We start from the raw sequence: 20,335 nt of genomic DNA on the forward strand, positions 1-20,335 counted from the left end.
TCCTTCTGCGGGCCACGACTATCTGACCCTCCCCGACCTATTGACATTTACAACTCTCCTCCTCCGCTACTCCAACCGCACGCTTTCTCACCAGCCAGAGGACTTATACATGAGCCAGCACGGGCCTGGTTTTATAAGCTGAGTGGGAAATTAACATTTGCCACATTGAAAAAAGCAAGCGAGGATGGCATCATGTCAGGGTCCTGGCAGTCGATCTTTCTGATGTAACTGTAACATTTGTGCTCAGTGGCTTTCGTCCAGCTGAGTCCTGGTCTGCACCTTACCTGTGTGCCTGAGAGGCTCACCTTACAGGAAATGACACAAAACAACTGTACTTTGTTCCAGGATCGTGCCTGCTCATTTTCAGATTAAGATTTCTTTTTTTTGCTTCCTGCTTTGCTTCCTTTTTGTGCGGTTCTCTACACACAAGTATTGTTTTCTCCTTCCACACGTCTGCTGGATTGTCCCATAGACTTAACACTGAAATATCATTCACAGCTGGGAAGGCTTAGAAAATACTAAATCACTTCTACTAACATTTAGCACTGTAGCTCAGAGCAGCGGAGCAGTAAACAGAAAGTAGTTGATCAGCACTGTGTCGCTCTGCTGTTCATTTCCGATTAGTTTTGTAGTTGGTTAATTTTCAAACAAGAGTGGGGTCATAAACATTATAGCTTCCTGTGCTGTTCTCCTGTGTTCCTCTGAAAGAAGAAAAGTGCAACGGTTCACCCTCAACAAATGAGGTTTGACTCCGTGGCTCTCGCTGGATAATTTCAATCATAGTCGTGCAGCCATAAGGCCGCTTGAGCTCGCTGTAAACAGATTGACTGGCATCTTTTATTATAATGGTGCTCTGTATGGGGGAAAATAAGTAAGCAGCGTGGATTTTTGCTGCAAGGCTGATCCTGCTGTCTAGAGCGGGGCAGAACGCAGCCGTGGTACACCGTGTGACTGCCCCTGATGCCAGCTATCTCCGTCAAAGCTAGACTGTCCAGACTAGACGAGGGCCATCCTTTAAGCTGATATACAATTAGTGATAGATCCCAGTTTATCCTCATGGCTCTTTAATAAACTAACTGTTGCCAGGCAACAAATACAGTTCCTACCGGTGGAGAGGCTTAATAATGCTCGGCAGTAAACTCTAGTACCGGAAACTAATAACTGAATTGGTCAGGAACCAGGCTCCACACCTGTAGGCACTTAATATCTGGTGAAGGGTGCGGAGTGCCGTTTCCTGAAAATTAGCTAATAGCAGACGGTTGGCAGACACAACACCAACACACTCTGGCAGCATCAGCACTTTTGAAGCGGGGCAAAAGAGATGAAGAACCACCATGAATAAGAGGGAAGAACATGAGAATAAATGTGTATGTGTGTTCAGGTTTCTGTGTGTGTGCCCTGCGCTGGAGGGCGCGTGTTGCTGGTGCAGCTGTCAGTCGACTCGTGTTTGTGTGTGTGTGACAGCTACAGCTCTGAGCTGACTCCATTGTATTCCCAGCAGCCTTTGGGACGATAATGAGAGTTTTCTCACAGTTCTGCGACCCGTGACTCAGAGGGGAGGATGAAGGCGGGTAGTGGAGGAGGAGGAGGAGGAGGAGGAGGAGGTGGCTGCACTGCGGCACCATCAGCCTCCAAGCTGCCCTGTTGCGCTGTCATCATGATGTCGCTTCCTGCTGCTGTTGGCCGACGTCCCGGGACAGGAGGTGTATTCTGTGTTTTAATAGTGGGAATATTTTTGCTGTTACTCAGGAGCTCACAGTGACCAGGAGTGTTTTCTCAGTGTAGACTAGGTGGAGCACCCACCGGGAGAGGCTGACCTGCTGAAAGAATCTCACTTGTATTTATACATCAACACCCAGTAGCCTCATGGTACACTGACAGTGTATATAAGTCCATATATGTATATATGCTGGGGCTTTTAATTAAGGCGTTCATTGTCACTTTTAGAGGCTTAGAAATAAATCCATGAACATAATGGTTTTATAGACAACCATCCATCCTATAGCTGCTCTGCATACTGATGAATTTAGATTGTTTGTAAAGTAACATCTCTGCTCTCCATCATACACTTCACTCTCTCTTGAAGGAGGTATAGCAGCTTTGTAGCAAATGTTGTAAGGTGCTAGTTGTTGCACAAGCCGTGTGTGTCGTCATCACACATCCTGCTGGTGGTTGTTTTTAAGGGCAGAGATGACTGGAAGCCACCAGCGGGTAGTGCTACTAAAAGGTTTTGGCCGTGCAAGGTTGTCTGTTAAAGAGAGGTTAAGTATCAACAACATTTTATCGCTTTTATCAACACAGAAACTAGAAGAAAGGCTTTGTGGCCGCAAAGTAAGTTTCCTGCTTCAGTTGTTTCATCTTAGCCTTGATGGCTTCACCTTGATCTTTCATCTTGATTCACTCGGCTGTCCTCTCTGCCCACAGAGCTGTTTCCCCTGCTGTAGTTCCATCACAGTTCACACATTGAATACCTTGAATGTTACCTTTTTGTTCGTGTTATACATTTTTTTTGTCTTTTTAAGCAGGTTTTAATTGTGGTGTTGCAGAGAAATGCCTCCAAATCCCCTCCCCCACACCACCCTCCCGCTCTAGTTATCTCAACCCTATAGAGATTGTTTCCCTCCTAACCATAGCTTACTAATACTAGCTGTGCAGGCTCTGCCATCATCTGCATGTCTGTGTGGCTCTCACAAACACACACACACACTCTCTCTCTCTCTCTCTCTCTCTCTCTCTTTCTCTCTTTCTCTCTCACACTAACAAACGCTTAGCTCATTCCAAATGAATCTCCAGTGCTGGTTAACACGTTAAATCATGCATTAACATGGTGCTCAGAGTGCCGTCTCCACCATTGCTGTGTAACAGGAGCAGAGTGGCACTCCTATTCACAGCCTATGGGGAGGAGAGGAGCTCTGGGAGCAGGGGGAAGAAGGGAGGATTAAGACTCGGCCGGGTCTGGTTGTGGTTTTCTTTTTGTGGTTGTGGCGGCCTAAACTTGACCCCTGACTCTGGCCGACCAGTGAACAGTCACAGGTTCGACTCAGAGGTCAAACTGCCGTCTGTGGGAATCTGTTTCTGTCTGCTGAACAACCATGGAATGACCACGTCTCGGTCTAGGAATCAGAGGAGAAAGAATAAAATGGGATTTGGGATTATCCACTCGCCCAGACACACACCTGAGGGTCGGCCATCTTTATCTCCTCTGTCCAGACGGCTCGGTGTGCTGCCTCAGCTGTGGGGCTGTTGTAGTCTTGTAGGATCGTTGTTGTTCATTCAAATCACAGTGCAGCCTTGGGGTCTCACTTTCACGCTGTCGGGACGGCTCTGGTGGGATCAGTAATGTGGTTTTACTGGCTTCCAGTGTGGTAGTACTAACAGTTCTCATCATCATAAAGTCAATAACAACCACAGCATCACTCATCAAGACATCCATCAGTATGAATTCACTCACTCACTCACTCACTCATAACCCAGCTTCACCTCCACTATAAAATAAAAACAACCCAAATCATATCCCTTCCTTTGGGCTCCAGACAATTTTTAGGCTTCCTAGGTAACATTTTCATGCCTTGTTCCTCCCCCCGTCTCCTCCACCCCTCTCACCCACCCTCCCTTTTTACCACATCCACTTCCAGGACAGGAAATTCTTCAAAGGATTCTTTGCAAAAGTAAGTTATTGCTTTGTGTGTCTGAGTGTGTCTCTTTGTTATGAGCATTATTATTCTTTTTACTCCTCTCACGTAACACTTCACCCTTTGATCACGTCTGAAGGCTGGAAGAAACACACACACACACACCCATACACGGGGAGGAGGGAGGGGGAAATCTGTCTGGAGAGACAAACAGTGATGCATGTGTCTTTGAGCAGGTGGGGTGGTTTAGGCTCGGGCGGGGCACTTTGTTTTGTGTGTGTGTGTGTGTGTGTGTGTGTGTGTGTGTGTTCTATATTAACAGGCGTGCCTTCTCTTCCTTCAGCTCTTCTTCCATGAACCAAGAATGGAACAGTGAACAGTTTGTGTGAATGAGCGTTTCCCTCTTGTGCACACACACAATATTTTATTGTTGTTGTTCTAACCAACGGGGCCACCACTGTCAACTGCATCAGTGCACCAGTTCTCATGTCAACCTTCTTGTTTCTTTTATTAAAATGTGGGTACTGCTGAATGACACAGCACTGAGAGAAACAACTCCCAACTTGTGTCTCCTTCTTTGTCTTTTACCGGGTGATTTCTCTTTATTTACAGGTGTGCTTTGTGTGTGTGTGTGTGTGTGTGTGTGTGTGTCTATGTCGACCACATGTTTGTGAAATGGTACCAAGGAATGGTACAAAGGGAAATCATTTTATTGGGGCATGGAGAGATTGGAAAAGTCTCCCCGTTTCTCACTCGTACCTGTCCCTGTTGTGTTTTTGTTTGCAGGCAGGGAAGAAGCCAGTGCGGGCTGTGTTGTGGGTGTCGGCAGATGGTCTTCGTGTCGTAGACGACAAAACAAAGGTAATAAGTCCCCTCAGTCTATCACAGGCTTGGAAACACCTTGATCAAAAAGAAAGAGCCGTCAGAGGAAATACGTGTGGCTTTAGTAAAAGCAGAAGCTGCCGAGCTCCAGCAGTTCATAATGATATACTGCTGTACCTCTGGTCTAGTGACCTCCAACAGGCCTTCTTTGGAAATATGTACCCAGTGCACCTGCAGGATTAGATATGAGCGGAGTAAACGGTAAAGGCTACACTGACACCTGCTGGAGAGCAGCGGAACTACACCAAGCGTTGAATGTGTGTTTTCAGATTCCCACACACCTTTAACAGAGCTGGGCATCAGTGCTGCTGATGTTTCCTGTGAGGCTGTTACTGACACACGTGCCCATATTCATCTATTTGCTATTTAAGTTTATTATGAACTTTGCTAACATGGCCAGGCAGATTTCTATTCTATTTTAACTTTATTTGCAGTTATTTTATGTGCTAAGAATATACTTTTTGATTGAGTTAATATTGCTGTGAGACAGTAAAGGACTGTTCAAATCTGTTTCCAAGAAACAGAATAGTTTCACCAACATGAATTCATTAAGAGAGTGGATAAAATTGGAAGAAAATTGTCTAAAATTTTATTTTATTGTAGAAAATGTCTGTTATGTTATTTTATGATTTATTTTTTGTCTTGATGTTCTCTCAAAAATGAAAAAAGAAACATTTCAGATTCAGTATTTCTCCATGAGTGAGACATTTCTCAGTGGGCCACAGGGTGACGGTTTGGCCTTAGACCAGGGTCGGGTACAGACTAGTGCTTCTGGAGCTGGTAGTAGTTCAGTTGTATTCGAGCACTCTCGAAGTAAGGCCTTCACGCTGAAGCACCGTTCACGGTGCAGTCACTCAGCCCACGTTTTCAATTGACTTCACTGAGAGCCGCTTAACCCTGGCTGCTGTTTTTAAGCTCATGATATTCTAATGAGGTGAAAATGCTTTTTGTAGGACCTCATTCTGGACCAAACAATAGAGAAGGTGTCGTTCTGCGCTCCGGACCGTAACTTCGAGAGGGCGTTCTCTTACATCTGCAGGGACGGCACCACGCGACGCTGGATCTGCCATTGTTTTATGGCCATTAAAGACTCAGTAAGAACTCCTTCTAATGCTACAATATTATTGCACTGATTGATATTCGTCCTAATTGATATTGAGTACATGTTCGAAGGCTGCTCACACTTTCACTTACTTTTTTTTATTTTTACAATCTTAGTTATCATCCTCCAAAAGCCTGCGACCTACTACAGTCCTCAGCTTATTATGTGTCATCTGAATGATGTAGTTTACATAATGTTTTTATACCATGTTTGTAATTGGAAAAACATTCATGTCTGTACATCAGCACTGTGCTCAGAGCTTTGTGTAAATAAGACTGTAGTGTTTAACTTCACTTTTGTCACAGTGACCTTAATTTCCTGCATTGTGTCTTTCAGGGAGAGCGTCTCAGTCACGCTGTGGGCTGCGCATTCGCCGCCTGTCTGGAGCGAAAACAAAAGCGGGAGAAGGAGTGCGGGGTCACGGCAACCTTTGACGCCAACAGAACCACTTTCACACGGGAGGGCTCATTTCGTGTTACTACGGCGACAGAGGCGGCAGAGCGGGAGGAAGTCATGAGGCAGCTACAGGATGCTAAAAAAGGTCTCTAAATATATTCCCATTAAGAGCCTGGTGCTCCCTGACCTTGGACACGGTTCAGCTAGTTTAACTCCACACTAATTAAAAACTTTATTTATACTCTAGCTAATGTTCCAACTAATCTTAATGCTTTTATTTGTTGATTGTTGTGCCACTGATTGAATGTTGCACGTCTCTAACAGCAGAGACAGATGTGAACGTTGCCGGGAACTCAGCCACCAGTGTGACAAACTCCTCCACACACCAGACGGGAGGCTCACCTTCCCCCTCGTCTTCCCCGCCCCTGTCTGTGGCCACCCTGGGACCCCAGGCGATACCACGAAGACACGCGCCAGCCGACGTAATCGCCAGACAGGGCTCCTTCAGAGGCTTCCCGGCACTCAGTCAGAAGACTTCTCCCTTCAAGCGACAGCTGTCACTGCGCATGAATGAGCTGCCCTCCACCATGCAGCGCAAGTCTGACTTCCCAATCAAGAATACAGGTGAGTTTGTGCCTTCAACGCCTTTTTGAATCCACCCAAAGGATGAAAAGAAATCAGAGACAATGACATTTTTACATTACTGTATTCCACGAGCACATTCCCAGAGATAAAATCTGTCCTTCTAATACACTAATGTGATTTATATCTGCGTCTTCTAACTTTTCTCCGGCGTTTCCCCTCCAGTCCCCGAAGTAGAAGGAGAAAGTGACAGCATCAGTTCGCTGTGCACTCAGATCACGTCAGCTTTCAGCGGACCCCCAGAGGACCCCTTCTCCTCAGCACCGATGCCCAAACCAGCTTCATCTCCACAGTCTCCTGTAGCGCCAGGTAACACCAGCACAACCTCTTTGTAAACCCACAGTTTCTAACATGTGTAACTGGGCGACTGCTTAGAACCTAGTTGGTGGTTTACTGTGTGAGTGTGAGTGTCTCTAACTGGATCTGTGTCGTGGTGTGATTCAAATATATTGTTCAAAATTGCCAAATCTCATATTTCTGCTGCTCTGGTATTAACTGTCATGAGGTCTCATTAACTTAGTTCAGTGTTAGCTAGAAATTAATTATGTAGCATTAATTGAAAACTAATAGTCATACCACTGATTTAAACATTGATAGTAACAGCTTTTAGTTTCTTGTCGTTTTGAAAAATTCAAGTTTAGAGACCTTGGCCCACGGTGACTGTAATGGACTGTTTTGTTGTTTTTGGACTTGCCCGGCAAAAGTGCCACAATCAGTAGGAGAATGAGGAAGCACTCCCTAATAGATTGGTTGTTCACTGCAGAAGACGAGTTATTTGGGGCCAACAGTCGTTCAGTGCCCATATTTTGGCTGAATCTCTGCCTGCAATTTGAGAATATGTCCCTGATCACATTTTCTCATAACTATGTTTGTAACATTTATATTTGTGATTAACGCTTCTTAAAACTGTTCATTTACTGCACGATAATATTATGCATGTCTAACATACGAACGGTCCACGCCGCCCGACACACGAGCTCGCTTGTACTAGCTTCTGTCTCTTATCTGCTGTAGTGAATGGCACAGCTCCTGTCTTCTCTGTTGCCGCTGCTGTTACTGCTAACCCTCCAGTTCTGCCCCCCGCCTTGCCTGCTCGAGACACTAACCCCTGGGCTAAGACCCCAGCAGGGGCCCCGGCCCCAGCGCAGCCAGGTAAGCTTCACTTCAGAGAGGGCGCACTGAATGTACAATGTACCTTTGAGTTCGCGTAAACGCATCCTCGCATCATGTTTTTGAAGACGAAAACACAATAACTGGATGTTGAATAGTTGTTGGTGACATGTCGACAACTTCCTGTACCATAATTGTACAAAAAGAGTTAGATGTGAAGCTACCGCACCCACCTATAGTGTCTTTAATGCAACTTAACATCACTGATGTATTGTGAATGCTGTCCTCTCAATTAAATGTTTATTTGATGTGCATGGATTCAGTGTTCTTGTATTTTCTGCCAACAGGAAGTAACTGGTCGTCCCCTACTCCGGTGATAGTGGTCCCCCCAGCCTCGTCCCCTGCCCTGCCCTCCCACAAACGAACACCATCAGAAGCAGATCGGTGGTTAGAAGAAGTCTCCAAGTCTGTCCGAGCCCCGCAGCCCACTCCAGTCATGGCAGCAGCCACGCCACCCACCCAGCCGTTCACTGCCCCCGTGTCGATGCCCGTGGCGTCCGTTCCCTCTGTTCCCCCGGTGGCCTTCATGTCCTCCCTACCCCCTGCCGTGCCCATATTGCCCCCCCGCCAGCCCGCCTTCCACTCTCAGACTCCAGCGTCCTACCCGATGCCGAACGGGCTGCCGTTCCCTCAGCCCAGCGTGCCCGTGGTGGGCATCACTCCTTCACAGATGGTGGCTAATGTGTTCGGCTCGGCCACTCAACCCCAGCCGTTCCCAGTGCCGGCGTCCACGACACCCCAGCATGATGTCCAGGCTGTCGGCAGCATCAGCCCGTTCATCAAACCCCCGCAGCCCGCTGCGATGAACCCCGCTCCCCCCCAGCCATCCAATGGTAGTGTGACCTTTAACGGAGCAGACAGCTGGGCGGCTCCATCCCAACTCGCTCCATCCTCTCCGGCCACGCAGCCGCCCCCACAGCAGCAGGAAGATGCCTTTGAGGCCCAGTGGGCAGCCCTGGAGGGCCGCTCGCACCAACGCACCACACCTTCCCCGACAAATCCGTTCTCCACTGAGCTGCACAAGACCTTTGAGATCCAGCTCTGAAGGCTGTGTGTGAGCTTAGAAAGGACTGGACAATAAGGAGGCCGTTTTAGTTGAGGGAGCAGAGGGTGATTGACTCAAGAGGAGAGGGCTATGTCCTCCTGTCTCTCTTCATCTCTGTTTCCGCGGACAATCTCAGCAGGGCCGAAAATAACTGGGAGACAGTGGAGAGCGACGGGTGAATCAGCAGGGAGCAGAAGTCTGCACAGCAGCGAGGGGACAAAAAAACAAAACAGGTTGCTGTTAACAAGCGTGCAGCTCCCCAGGCATTTCATTAGCATTGTCGGTTTTGCTTTGTTTGTGCTGTGGAGCGCAAGGTCGTCATTACCCTGAGGAATATCCGTGCCGAGCCACACCCAGCCCCCCGTCAGCCCCCTACCTCCACCCAGGTGTGCCGGCTCCCGTCCCCAGCCCGTCTTTGCTTGGTCCGGCTCATGGCGCCCCCTGCTGACAGGACGAGACCTCCCTCACCTGTCAGAGGAACTGCAGCACTGAGAGAACTCAGCTTCCACTTGAGAAGTTCTCATTAATAACTTCCCAATCAGAAGAATAGAGTGAGACAATGCCAAAATCTTTATTTTTATGCATTAAGTATATTTTAAATAGCTAGTTGTAAGTAATCGTGCCAAAGGCACAGGCTAGCTACAATGAGACAAGTTCCATGTTCATGTATACAAGAAATGACCGTATATATTATACATAAATATATATATATAAATATATATATATATCTAAAGAATCTATACTGTACACACAGCTCACAGCAGTGCTAATTTTTATTGTGATGTAAAGAGATTTTGTGAAGGGACAGCTGCTTTACTTATGTTTTTAATTTTTGTTTTTTTTTGTTGGTTTTATTTTAGAAGAAAATTTATTTCAGTCTGTTGCATCCTGTGATTGGATGTGAAGCATCTCACTGTAAATAGGGTATCATTGCAGCAACAATCAATGTGGACCTAGTGGTGGTGGTGGTGGTGGTGCCCAACTGGTTGCCTCTCTTACCTGTTTTTAATAGTTTAGTACACATCAGTACTTAACATTTTACTTCTTCTGTCATTCTTTTTTGTGTGGTAACGATCTTGTTTTTTTTTTGTTTTTTTTTATTTAACATGGTAGAATGTGTCATCTCCTGTTTCTCCGCCTCTTCTCTTTTTTAGTTGATTTCAAATTTTTCATTTTGCACAAGAACTAAATTAGATGATTTGACCTGACAGGTGACCTTGATCAACATGGGTTAGTCAGTTGTGGTGCTGCAGAGCTGAGAGGCTGCGTGCTGACCTCCGTTAGCCTGCCGTGGTTCTGACGGTCAGCACGAAACTACAGGGAGATTAAAAAAAAAACGGTCTCATCTCTCGCTGTCTGATTTCTCTCTGTCATGTTTTTATTTTTTTAAATCAAACCTGTGAATATGATCTATTATCTGATCTATTTTTCCATTTTGTAATTATTTCATTACTTTATTCCACTTCTTCGGAGAAATATTGAAGCTAAAAGATTGAATAAATTGATGGTGGTAGAGGAAACGTGGACTGTGTTCTTGAGTGAGTATTTCCATGTACTGAATTAATGCAAGGTAAAGAGAAAATCCATTAACACTGAAAATTAAATAGTTACAATTGTCTGGGATTCAAATTAAACCTGAAAGGATCAGACAACTATTGGTTGACAGAAATTAATCAGATTTTTATATATTTATCAAACAAAAATGGAAAGCTTTTACTAGTTCCAGCTATTCCAGCTATCCAGGAAATTGCTGCTTTTACTGGTCTATATAATAGTAAATTGAATATATGTTTAGGCTTTCGACTCTTATGGCCGTTTTATCACCATTTATTGCATTTTAGAGAATAAGTGTTAAATGAGAAAATAATAAATATGCCCCAGTACAAGTGCATGCATAATAAACTTAAAGTGTTGCATTAATATAAAGGAAAATAAAGAATAGCAGTCATCGGATGCATGGAGGATGCAGACTTATTTCCCCAGAGGTCTCTTGTCGCTCTGACCGGTGGTTATTCCGTCCTGCCAGCAGGGGGCGCTGACCGGAGAACCGCGTCCCGGCGCAGCGGCGTCGTTATAAATACAGCCCGGAAGACATGCACCAGTTCAGGATAGAAAAGCAAGTGTACCTGTGTGAGAAACAGGCGCTGTGTTGTTTAAAAACGTTAAGGTAAGACCCAAACTTCTTATATTAGTACGCAAAAGTACTTGTTATTCAAGTAAAGGATCTAATTCAGCACAAAGACGCTGCACAGGCTGTAGAGTCAACGAGCTAGCAAGTTAACCGGCTAGCTGTAGTGCTAACCAGGCTAACGCTGGTTTAACTTTGCCCTAAAGAGAAGAACCAACCAGATCAACTCCAGAAGCTGATCTTTGTCAATGGTGCCTTTAACCTCAACTTCCAGATGAGTGGAAAAGGTTACCCGGTTTAGTTTTTGGCGCTGTTGTGCCACAGGGAGCTAACAGAAGCTAACAGAAGTTGCCCTGCTAACGCTAGCTGTGAAGTGCTAGCTCGACGTTGACTTCAGCAGTCTAATCACGGCTCCCACCGGAGCTCGGTGCCGTGTGTGACCTCGCATGAACTCTGTCGTTTAGCGGCTAAATCCTCGGTTGAGCCACTGCTGCTTTCAGTGTTTTGTTTCGGCGCAACGTTAGATGGCGTTGGAGAAACAACTTCGTTAGCAAGCTCGCTAACGAAGTTGCTAACTTGACCTTTGACCGGTGTTGCAATGAATTCTGTAACCCATCAAATTAAATGACCTTAGTAGGAATGACAGTTTTTTTGTTTCAGATGTTATCACACACGTACAAGCTATTTATGACATGCATATATATTTTGTTAGCTGTTGACAAACGTGGTGCCTCTGTGTGTGTGTTTCCTTTGGTTATGTGAATTATTGACCACATGATTCAGTGCAGCAGCAGCTGTACAGGTGTAACACCTCACCTGGCCATATCTGGGCCACCTTTGGTCTTGCAGCAGCTAATCCTCTGTCCTAAAGTCTGACAGGTCACAGCTTTGGTACCGTCAGACTATCACAACCATCAAAAATGTGTCTAATTCAGACACCAGTTTTGGTGACAGCTGAAATAAAAGTATACTTGCAGTGACAGTGTCGCCAATATTCCCATTTAACTCTCATAATGTGGTGTAACACTAAGTTAAACAGTTCTGGGTGTAAAGTTTGGCATTGCTCTAATGCAATCATGTTATGTCAAACATAAATAAAGGTTTAATGCTACTTAGAGCTGCAACGATTAGTCAGTTAATCTGTTGACAGCTGCTTAATTAATCTACAACTATTTTGATAATCGATTAATCGTTCTGAGTAATTTTTTAAAAGTCCAAATCCTCAAATTTCAGCTTCTCAAGTGTGAATACTTTCTGGTTTCTTTCCTTTTTCTATCTGAATGTCTTTGGGTTGTAGAAAAAAAATAAGAAACACTTCGGAAACACTCATTGACATTTTTCACCTTTTTCTGCCACTTTATGTATCAAAGAAGTAGTCGATTAATGGAGCAAACCATCAACAGATTAATGGTTACTGCTTGCTTATGAATGGCGGACCCTCGGTGCTGCCTTTGCTGTTCCAGAGAGATGCCGTGCCTGTCCAGGTCACAGAAACAGAGCCGGGTTTACACAGGATCCCACTGACACAGGAAAGGTAAAACATCACTCACCTTTTTATGCACAAACATGCTGGTTAGGACGTGCAGATCTGGCCACTGAAGACCAGCTGGGCCTGTGTGTGTGTGTTTGGCTCTAGGTTTGCACTGAAGATCACTACGAGTCAACATGTCTAATCGAGGGCCTTTGACTGCTGTCATAACAACAGTATTAGGGGCGACCTTAGGAGGGCTGCTCATATGGCGAGTTTACCGAACAAAAAGGAAGAGGCTGCCTTCCATCCAGAAGGCGGCTGATCCTGTGGAAGCTCCGTGTCCTGTGGAAAAGGAGTTTAGAGGCGTGGAGCACCAATACACCCAACCGCCACATGATCCAGAGAAGGCGTTCAAGGCTGTGGAGTGCCAGACCACACAACTGCCCCCTCCTGTGCCGATACCGTCTTCTGAGCAGCTGCTGCGGGTGAAACCAGTGATGGTGAGCTCTGAGGAGGAATGGCAGCAGCTGTGGCCACTGATGCAAAAGGAGCTGTCGGTCCTCCCTGTGCTGGGGCTTGACTGTGAATGGGTAAAGGCCAAAGGCGTAAGAAATACCTTTTGCATGTTTTCAAATACGAAGAGGAAAAATCCACCCTGAATGGTTCGGCATACTTTGCTGTGTATGATCGGTCTCATGGACGGCACAACATCTTCTAGATTCTCAGCTAATGAAAACAGATTTTGATAGAGCAGCTGCTGTTAGTGCATAGTCAGAAAATTAGAACATTTTTGTGATTATCACAATTTTTCAAGCAAAAATATTTTGTTCCAGCTCCTCAAATCTGAGGATTTGCTGCTTTTCTTCACTTGTGATTGTAAACTTGGTAACAAATTAGTCGACTCCAGCTATTCTGGTAACTCATTATTTCAAGCATTTTTCATTTGCAGCTTTTCTTTGTCCCATACTGAAGTAGTTTGAATATCTTGTAAAATTTGGAATGATGAGGATGAAATAAGCAATGTGAAGGTGTCACTTTGGGCTGTAAAGAAACAAACATCCGATTTGACGATCTGTACTAGTGTAGGATGATCAGAAGGGTGGAATTTTCCTTGAAACAATCCCAATTAACATTTCCAGTCGCTCTCGGTCCTTTCTGACCTACTTTCTGCTTCCTGTTTGTTGCAGGTGTCGGTGAAAGGCCGAGCTTCCGCCGTGTCTCTCTTACAGATGGCCACGTACTCAGGTCTGTGCGTCCTGGTGAGGCTGCTGACGTTTCGCAGCGGCCAGCAGTCGTTTCCTCTCAGTTTAATGGAAGTCCTCCGAGACCCTCACATCTTAAAAGTTGGCGTCGGTTGCTATGAAGATGGCAAACGTCTGACACGTGACTACGGTCTGTCGCTGACGTGTACGGTTGACCTGCGCTACCTTGCCTTAAGACAAAGGTACAGTCTGGCTGTTTTTGATGTCCGTGTTCCTGGAGAGCAGAAGGCTTGTTGTCATATTGTGATATTTATGTAAATTTCAAATGATCCTTTTTTAAATTCTGTCTGCATTTTCAGGCTAGCCACAGTGAATAATGGCCTGAGCCTGAAGTCTCTGGCAGCCGATCTGTTAAATGTATCTCTAGATAAATCTCTGGAGCTGCGCTGCAGTGACTGGGAGGCAGATGAACTGACGCTGGAGCAGGTGACGATTTATCGTATTTGTGCACTCTTCATGTTTGGCATAGTTCACATTTTTCTGATCCGCTTCACTGAATAAATCTTCAGTTTAAGATGGTGCAGGGTTGCCAAGTGGGACCAGGTGCGTCTGATTCTCAAAATCAAATTCATTTTCTCCTCAGACGTCATTGGGTGACAGATCAAAAAGATCGACAACTGCATTTAAGAATATTTAGTTCTTACATTTAGACTCCCGAGGTGCATTCAAGCAAGATACGCCAGTGAAGATGTGCAGATGCTTGTTGGGAAACCAAGCACACAGTCTGCTGCTTAAATTAGTTCACTTTCAAATTCTGGGTCAGTTTTGGATATATTATGAAATTGTGATTTCAAATAGTTTTTTAATTCACACAGTACACTGTGGTGTCAGTGCTAAGCAATTATATTCATTTACATTCACAGATATTAAACCAAATGTAGAATTGCACTTTTAGACTGGAACAGCACCAAAAACAAGAAAAATAAAGGAAATAAAATAAATAATTCACTGCCAGGAACATTAACTCCTCCCTCATATCGCATAAGGAAACTGACGACATTTTAAAGTCATTACCTTTTGAGCAGCACCTCTGACTGACTGACACAAAGATGATTTCTCAGAAACAAAGTTGAAACAAACCCGCCATAAACCTGTAAGGTCTCTATACTATCCAGAAAGCCCCCCCACTCCCTCCCCCAAGTTAAGTAACAGCATGGAGACCGACCTACTTTGCATCTGGATACTTTTCCTGTTCTCCTTCTAAATGTTTTTCATCTGTTCCCTCTAGATGACTTACGCAGCCAGAGATGCCCAAGTCTCCATCGCCCTCTTCCTCCACCTCCTCGGCCTCCGCCCTGAAGCCGGACCCGCCTCTTCCAGCGGGAGCTCTTACTCTGAGTTGGCCTCCCGCTGCCAGGGCCTGGTGGACGTGCCCTTCAGGGGCCGAGGAGACGGAGACGAAAGGTCCGCTGATGGCGAGAGGAGGCGGAGGACGCGGAAACCGCCCTCTTATGAAAGCCCGGAGTCTGGAGATCAGCAAGTCCCAGACCCTCGAAAGAATAACAAGAGGAAGCCGCTGGGTGAGGGCTATTCTGCCAGGTGAGGATGGAGAACAAGCGATCAAAGCCAGGAAACAGAACACAGCCACAGCAGCTAAAAATAAACCTGTTTATATTATCTGTAAAATCCTCCAACCAACCCTGCAGGATGTGAGCGTGGGGCAGAGAGTGGGCTGCACAGTGAGAAGTTCAAATGCTAGATGCTGCTCCTGTCTTGTTCAGCTGTGTGATGTCGCTTCATAAATGTTTCAGTGAAAGTATGAAATATAAAGTTGGGTTGTAAAGACTGAAGATTTTGGTTCATCAATCCCGTCTCTGTCTGTTCCAGGAAGTCTCCTCTGTATGACAACTGCTTCCTCCACGCTCCAGATGGCCAACCTCTGTGTACCTGTGACAAGAAGAAAGCCAAATGGTACCTAGATAAAGGAATAGGAGGTACACTGGATAACTCCAACGTGTAAACATTAAAACACAATGTCAGAAAATGTTCCTACCTCAAGCGACAGCATGCCACCTTTTTCCCTTTTTGACGTACTTCTCTCACTCACCAGCACCTTTTTAAAGCCTTCATGTGTGTAGAAGAAGCAGTCCGTCTTTCCCACCTTTAGCTTTGCACACGTTTGTCCTCCTGCAGCTTTGATTCCTTCACCTCCTCACAGAAAAGACTCATTAAAGCGTTAAAAGACAGATCAGATAATCATCTTAAGAAAAGCAGCTCAAACGTGCTGCACTTTGGGTGACTAGAAATGTTTTGTGCGTTAATGTCTGAAGACAAAATGGACGTTGTCTCTGTTTGTGACTCAGTGCTCCAGAGTGAAGATCCCTTTGTGGTGAGGCTGCTGTTCGAGCCGTCAGGACGTCCCGACTCTCAACAGGACTATTATCTCACTGCTAAGGAGAATCTCTGCGTGGTCTGTGGCAAAGCAGACTCCTACATCAGGTCTGACGACTTTACTCACATTTTAATTCATCTCAGTTCATCTGGAATCTCTGTTTTGTTTTTATTGTCCAGAGTTTCAGCTGCCAGCAGCACTATTTTATGTAATGTTTTCTAAAGGTGTGCTTCATATTTTCCTTTGGTCCCAAAGGAAAAACATTGTGCCACATGAGTACAGGCGGCATTTTCCCACTGAGATGAAGGACCACAACTCCCATGACATCCTGCTGCTCTGCACCAGCTGCCACGCCGCCTCCAACGTGCACGACAGTTTCCTGAAGCAGCAGCTGGCTGAAGAGTTCGCCGCCCCTCAGGGCTGCGAGGAGGGCGTTCGCCTGCTGGAGGACTCGGACCGACGGCGGGTGCGTTCGGCGGCCCGGGCTCTGCTCACCGCCGGGGAGGGGCTGCCGGAGCAGCGACGAGAGGAGCTGCAGGCTCTGATCAAGGGCTTCCTCAACACGAATGAGGAGCGGGGGCTGACGGACGAGGCGCTGCAGCAGGCTGCCGCGTTGGAGACGAGGTGAGTCTCAGCTCAGGCTGCAAGATCAGATTTACAGATGAACCAAACAAAATCATTCCACTACTTGAGAGATCAGTTCTATCAGACAGTGCAAAGATAAAACAACTGAGTGTGAATCTATACATTTAAGCACTGCAGCATAAATTCAAACTAATGTGGTCCAAAACAAAGATGAGGGAGGAACAAAACTTCCCTCGAGTTCTGTTTCTGCATTAAAAACATGATGGAAACACTGAAAATGTTTCTACTGCAAATCAGGAGTTCTGCATGTGCCACAGAGCAGGAGGTGCTGGTAACTGACGGCACATAAAACTATATGATAATGGACACTTTGAGCGACATTTTTTGCTCTGTGTGTCGCAAGGCTCATAAAAGCCGAGTGCTTCAAGAAGAACACGTGAGTTTATGCGATAATTAATATACATGCCAGTAGCTCCTACATGTGTTAAACAAGCTCAACATCAGTCCGTCCCTGTGTAGAGAAATAAAATAAATTACTCCTGTGAGCACAACCACAAACATTTGGGCTTTAGTTTTTCTAATGTTGGTGTTTTATTGCTAAAACTCCAGTCAGTAGTTTATGGTTTTGTTCAGCTGAGCAGCATCTCATTCATAAACTCAAAAATATGTTTAAAATGTGGCTGCAGTTAGTGAAGCCTGACACAAACTGGATCATTATTTATTTTTTAAAACTGTACCACCATCACCATCTTGGTTTTTTGGAGCCAGAAGTGAGCTCGTTCCCACCCTAAAGCTTCCCCTGATTTGTGCTCTATTTTCCTCTAAATGGGACCTTCATTTACTAAGTTTACAACGTGTAACTAGTGGCTGAGACCATTAAATCAGACCCTGGAGCTGCATCCACTTGTTGTATGCAGTCTGGTTGTACGTTGGTTAGATGTCCAGACTCTGCCTTCGCCCTCTGACCGCTCCTCTCTCCCCTGAAGGATTTTCAACGAGGCGTACGTGCCTCACGGTCTGAAGGTGGTGCAGGCTCACGCCGAGCGGGGCCTGCAGGGCCTGATGGACCTGGAGCGCCGCTGGAGGCAGCACTTCCTCACCACCATGCGCCCTCGCCACCTCCCTCCCCTCTGGTCCATCGACCACAACCACAGCAAGTTCCTCCGCAAGTACGGAGAGGACCTGCCCATCAAACTCAACTGACCGCCGGCCTCCAAAGGACCTCAAGCAGCCGCAGACCGGGACAGGAAATGGTATTTTTCTCATCTGTTGGTCAAAGCGCCAGTTGGATTTGAAACCTCCAGTCTCTTGAAGCGAGCGGGTGGATGAACTAATCTAACAGAGATGGTATCCAGCATGTGTCGGCTGTCGGGTGACCGCTCTGGCGTGAGCGAGCGGCTGAACGCGCTCGATCTGAAATGGACACCGGACAATGTTTCACTTTATCTCCTTCGACCCGAGTTCCCGTGGGCCGCTGCTCGGCTGCCGCTGGGCCTCTGCATCGACTAAATGAACTTGAAGAGACGCCCAGCACTGAATCTGAAAAACCTAAAATCCACAATGCCACAGTGGGCATCATGTGACCTGCATGTGGCCACTTTTTTATCATGAAAAATGTCTAATTATTTATGAAAAGTTAAAATATTGAAATTTAAGGAGTGATTTTTAGAAAAAGCTGCAGCCTGCTCCTAATTTCCCCTTAAATATAAATATAATAATAATAATAATAATTCCCTCCCCCACTGCAGGTTAGCAGCTTATTACTGATGTGAGAATAAACGAACTGCTTTGCAGAGACCGAGGGCCACTTTAATATGAGCTTCTATTATCTGGCACTCAACCCTGCTTTTGTTTTCAGTCTATTGTCTGTTTTAAGCCAATAGATGAAAGATGAGCTCCCCAGAAGAAATCAAATCTCATCTTTGCTCTGCTTCTTTTTTTTTTTTTTTTCTTTGAGAAGATGAGTTTGGTCTTGAGGTGTCAGGTTTTTTTTTTTTAAGCAGCGGGAGACGAGCGCTGACCGCAGCGACGTTGGCTGGTTTAGTTGATCATTTAGAGTCCAGATGTTTGGCACGTCCTGCTGCTGCCTCTCCTGACGGCTGGGACGCCTCCATGGCTCGTGTTTTAATGAGCCTCTTAATCCCCAAACCTGACCGGAGTCGCAGCATCAGGTCGTGACCTCGCTTCACTTTACAGCAGTTTTTTTTTTTTTTCTTCACGACGTCTTTTTCCCAGAATCCAACCCGTGCAGTAAGAAAAGGTGCCAACTCTAATGTGACTCTGAAGCTTAACGCTCCCTCCTCTTCCTCTTTTTCAGCGCGACACATTAACATCACAGCTGCTTTGTCTTTATTTGTATGATCCTGTGTGTGAGCCCTGAAGCTGTTATGTTTTGCTAAATTGTGAATGAAAATAAAAGTCATGTTTGTATTAATCTGACTTTTTTTTTTGTTTTTTTATTGACGAACACATTCTCACAAACGGACACGTCCTTTTTTTTAAAATTTTTTTATTTCTTACAAAATCACAGTTTAATAAATAGTCTGTAAAAATGAGTACAAAAGTGGTTTTCTTAACATTTCATATATGAATCACTCGTGACTTTCAGGTCAAAGGAATCCTCCGTTTTTTTTTTGTCAGGAATGACTTATTTTTTATTTTTTTTACAATCTAGTTTTGCTGAATTAAGGCCTCTTGATTTTGGCATCAGAACAATCTATCAGTCAAATGTTTTGTATCTTAAGTTGAATTAGTGTAGAGTTATGAGCTCCCCTGGTTTTCACAGTTCAGTCAGAAAAAATAAAACGCATTTACAAATAAATACCAAAATGGCTCAACATGCAGATGTAATTCTTTTGTCCTAAAACGCTGACAAAGCGAAGCACATTTCTAATGGTCAGTGTTTGACACTGCAGACAAAAACAATGGCACATGAGGCTGCTTCATCCAAAGGGATTCCACCAAAGTTGGCCCAAAATTTCTTTTCCTCATCTTGAGTGTCTTTGAATTGTAAAGGAGAAATCTGGGCAAACTAATACTTTCTTAGAAATAAAATTAAAAAAAACCCTTTTGGTGGAATAACCCCTTTTTAAGCAGAGTAGCGGTGACGAGGAGTGCAATCCTGCGTTGTGAAAGACACTCTGACATCTTTACTGCATTACAGTGAAACCTCCGAGGGTGGAGACACACCTGAAGGTTGATGCTTGGAAACTCAGATATCGGCTCTTTTTTATTTTGGGACAAATTCTGTGTTTTGTTTTTTTTTTGGTAAATGCGCTGATACAGTTTTATGTCTGTCTGATGAATATGAAGCTAACGTTCCCACCAGGAGCTGGTTAGCACAAAGACCGGAAACTACTACGGCGTATCAGGGCCACTGTATGTTGGGGGAAAAAAAAAAAGTAAGGAGCCGAAGGAGGGGAGTAATATTCAGAGAGAGAACTTTTAAAGTCCTAAAATATTTTCTGAGATTTTAAAGTCAAACATTTGCAAGAAAAAACATTGAATTAAGATTAAAGTCACACAAATGTAGTAAACAACATAGCTTCACTTTGTGAGGTCGGCTCAGCGTCATGACACAATTAAATTATACCCTGTAATAATAAATACTTTGATTTTAGCCCAGAAACACTATTGGTCTTGTGAAAAATAATGAAGCACTTTTCTAATGGTCAGTGGTCTCCTGTTT

At 45.1% G+C, this 20,335-nt stretch overlaps 2 protein-coding genes across 8 annotated transcripts in view; both read left to right on the top strand.

Annotated features, from left to right (window-relative positions):
* Positions 1-9,049, top strand: part of numb (NUMB endocytic adaptor protein) — a 38,451-nt gene extending 29,402 nt beyond the window's left edge. The window contains exons 4-11 of one of the 5 annotated variants that reach the window (XM_070842433.1): positions 3,636-3,668; positions 4,419-4,493; positions 5,468-5,608; positions 5,953-6,157; positions 6,337-6,636; positions 6,820-6,963; positions 7,669-7,806; positions 8,112-9,049. In XM_070842433.1, coding sequence (XP_070698534.1) covers positions 3,636-3,668; positions 4,419-4,493; positions 5,468-5,608; positions 5,953-6,157; positions 6,337-6,636; positions 6,820-6,963; positions 7,669-7,806; positions 8,112-8,869 — 1,794 coding nt within the window. In that variant the 3' untranslated portion in view covers positions 8,870-9,049. The remainder of the gene's footprint in view (positions 1-3,635; positions 3,669-4,418; positions 4,494-5,467; positions 5,609-5,952; positions 6,158-6,336; positions 6,637-6,819; positions 6,964-7,668; positions 7,807-8,111) is intronic. The other 4 variants (XM_070842434.1, XM_070842437.1, XM_070842435.1 and 1 more) reach the window with 4 other exon arrangements.
* Positions 9,050-10,951: 1,902 nt separating this feature from the next.
* exd2 (exonuclease 3'-5' domain containing 2) lies at positions 10,952-19,081 on the top strand. Of its 3 annotated transcripts, XR_011585290.1 has the most exons (11): positions 10,952-11,036; positions 12,461-12,531; positions 12,634-13,073; positions 13,656-13,912; positions 14,030-14,156; positions 14,959-15,269; positions 15,558-15,664; positions 16,034-16,169; positions 16,318-16,686; positions 17,634-17,919; positions 17,962-19,081. XR_011585290.1 is itself a non-coding variant. In XM_070842185.1 (10 exons), exons 3-10 carry the CDS (start codon positions 12,663-12,665, stop codon positions 17,848-17,850), a joined length of 1,935 nt encoding a protein of 644 aa, XP_070698286.1. In that variant the 5' UTR covers positions 10,952-11,036; positions 12,461-12,531; positions 12,634-12,662; the 3' UTR covers positions 17,851-19,081. The 3 variants fall into 3 exon arrangements, 2 of the variants coding, with proteins under 2 accessions (XP_070698286.1, XP_070698287.1); XM_070842185.1 differs by having other exon boundaries at positions 17,634-19,081; XM_070842186.1 differs by having other exon boundaries at positions 12,634-13,058; positions 17,634-19,081.
* Positions 19,082-20,335: the final 1,254 nt, after the last annotated feature.

This window comes from Pempheris klunzingeri, chromosome 13 (genome assembly GCF_042242105.1).
Source record: "Pempheris klunzingeri isolate RE-2024b chromosome 13, fPemKlu1.hap1, whole genome shotgun sequence".
NCBI classification, from domain to species: domain Eukaryota; kingdom Metazoa; phylum Chordata; class Actinopteri; order Acropomatiformes; family Pempheridae; genus Pempheris; species Pempheris klunzingeri.

Excerpts from the sequence above, each read along its gene's own strand:
- exd2 (XM_070842185.1), top strand. The coding sequence starts at position 12,663 with ATGTCTAATCGAGGGCCTTTGACTGCTGTCATAACAACAGTATTAGGG. Across the intron at positions 15,270-15,557 it reads GGTGAGGGCTATTCTGCCAG|GAAGTCTCCTCTGTATGACA; the intron begins GTGAGGATGGAG and ends TGTCTGTTCCAG. Across the intron at positions 16,687-17,633 it reads GCTGCCGCGTTGGAGACGAG|GATTTTCAACGAGGCGTACG; the intron begins GTGAGTCTCAGC and ends TCTCCCCTGAAG.